At 37.5% G+C, this 325-nt stretch overlaps 1 protein-coding gene across 1 annotated transcript in view; it reads left to right on the forward strand.

Moving 5' to 3' along the window:
* Slc27a6 (solute carrier family 27 member 6) overlaps positions 1–325 on the forward strand; it is a 64,216-nt gene that overhangs the window by 59,534 nt on the left and 4,357 nt on the right. Inside the window, exon 9 of the mRNA XM_031365739.1 lies at positions 1–74. This exon is cut by the window's left edge and continues 24 nt beyond it. Within this exon, the coding sequence (XP_031221599.1) occupies positions 1–74 (74 nt within the window). The remainder of the gene's footprint in view (positions 75–325) is intronic.

A 325-nucleotide genomic window follows, 5' to 3' on the forward strand; every position in this document is an offset into this window, starting at 1 on the left:
CACAGAGGTCGCCGATGTGCTTGGGAAGTTGGACTTCATTCAGGAAGCAAACGTGTATGGTGTGGCCGTGCCAGGTACGTGGCTGCAGTTGACTTTGAGAATTGTAGAAGAGAATGTTCATGCATGTCCTCTTGAGGTTTTTATCACTTTCTACATCACCATTTAAACATTTGCCTATTAAAATATATATTGTAAAATATTTTCATCATGCCTTGACAAACAGTGCCCTTGAATAAGCTAACAAACTTTATGGGCATGTTAGAAAAAAAAGGTATGGATGAATTTTAATGTTGTGTGTTTGGAAAATAGTTGAAACTGATCTTTC

This window comes from Mastomys coucha, unplaced genomic scaffold, assembly GCF_008632895.1.
Source record: "Mastomys coucha isolate ucsf_1 unplaced genomic scaffold, UCSF_Mcou_1 pScaffold13, whole genome shotgun sequence".
NCBI classification, from domain to species: Eukaryota; Metazoa; Chordata; class Mammalia; order Rodentia; family Muridae; genus Mastomys; species Mastomys coucha.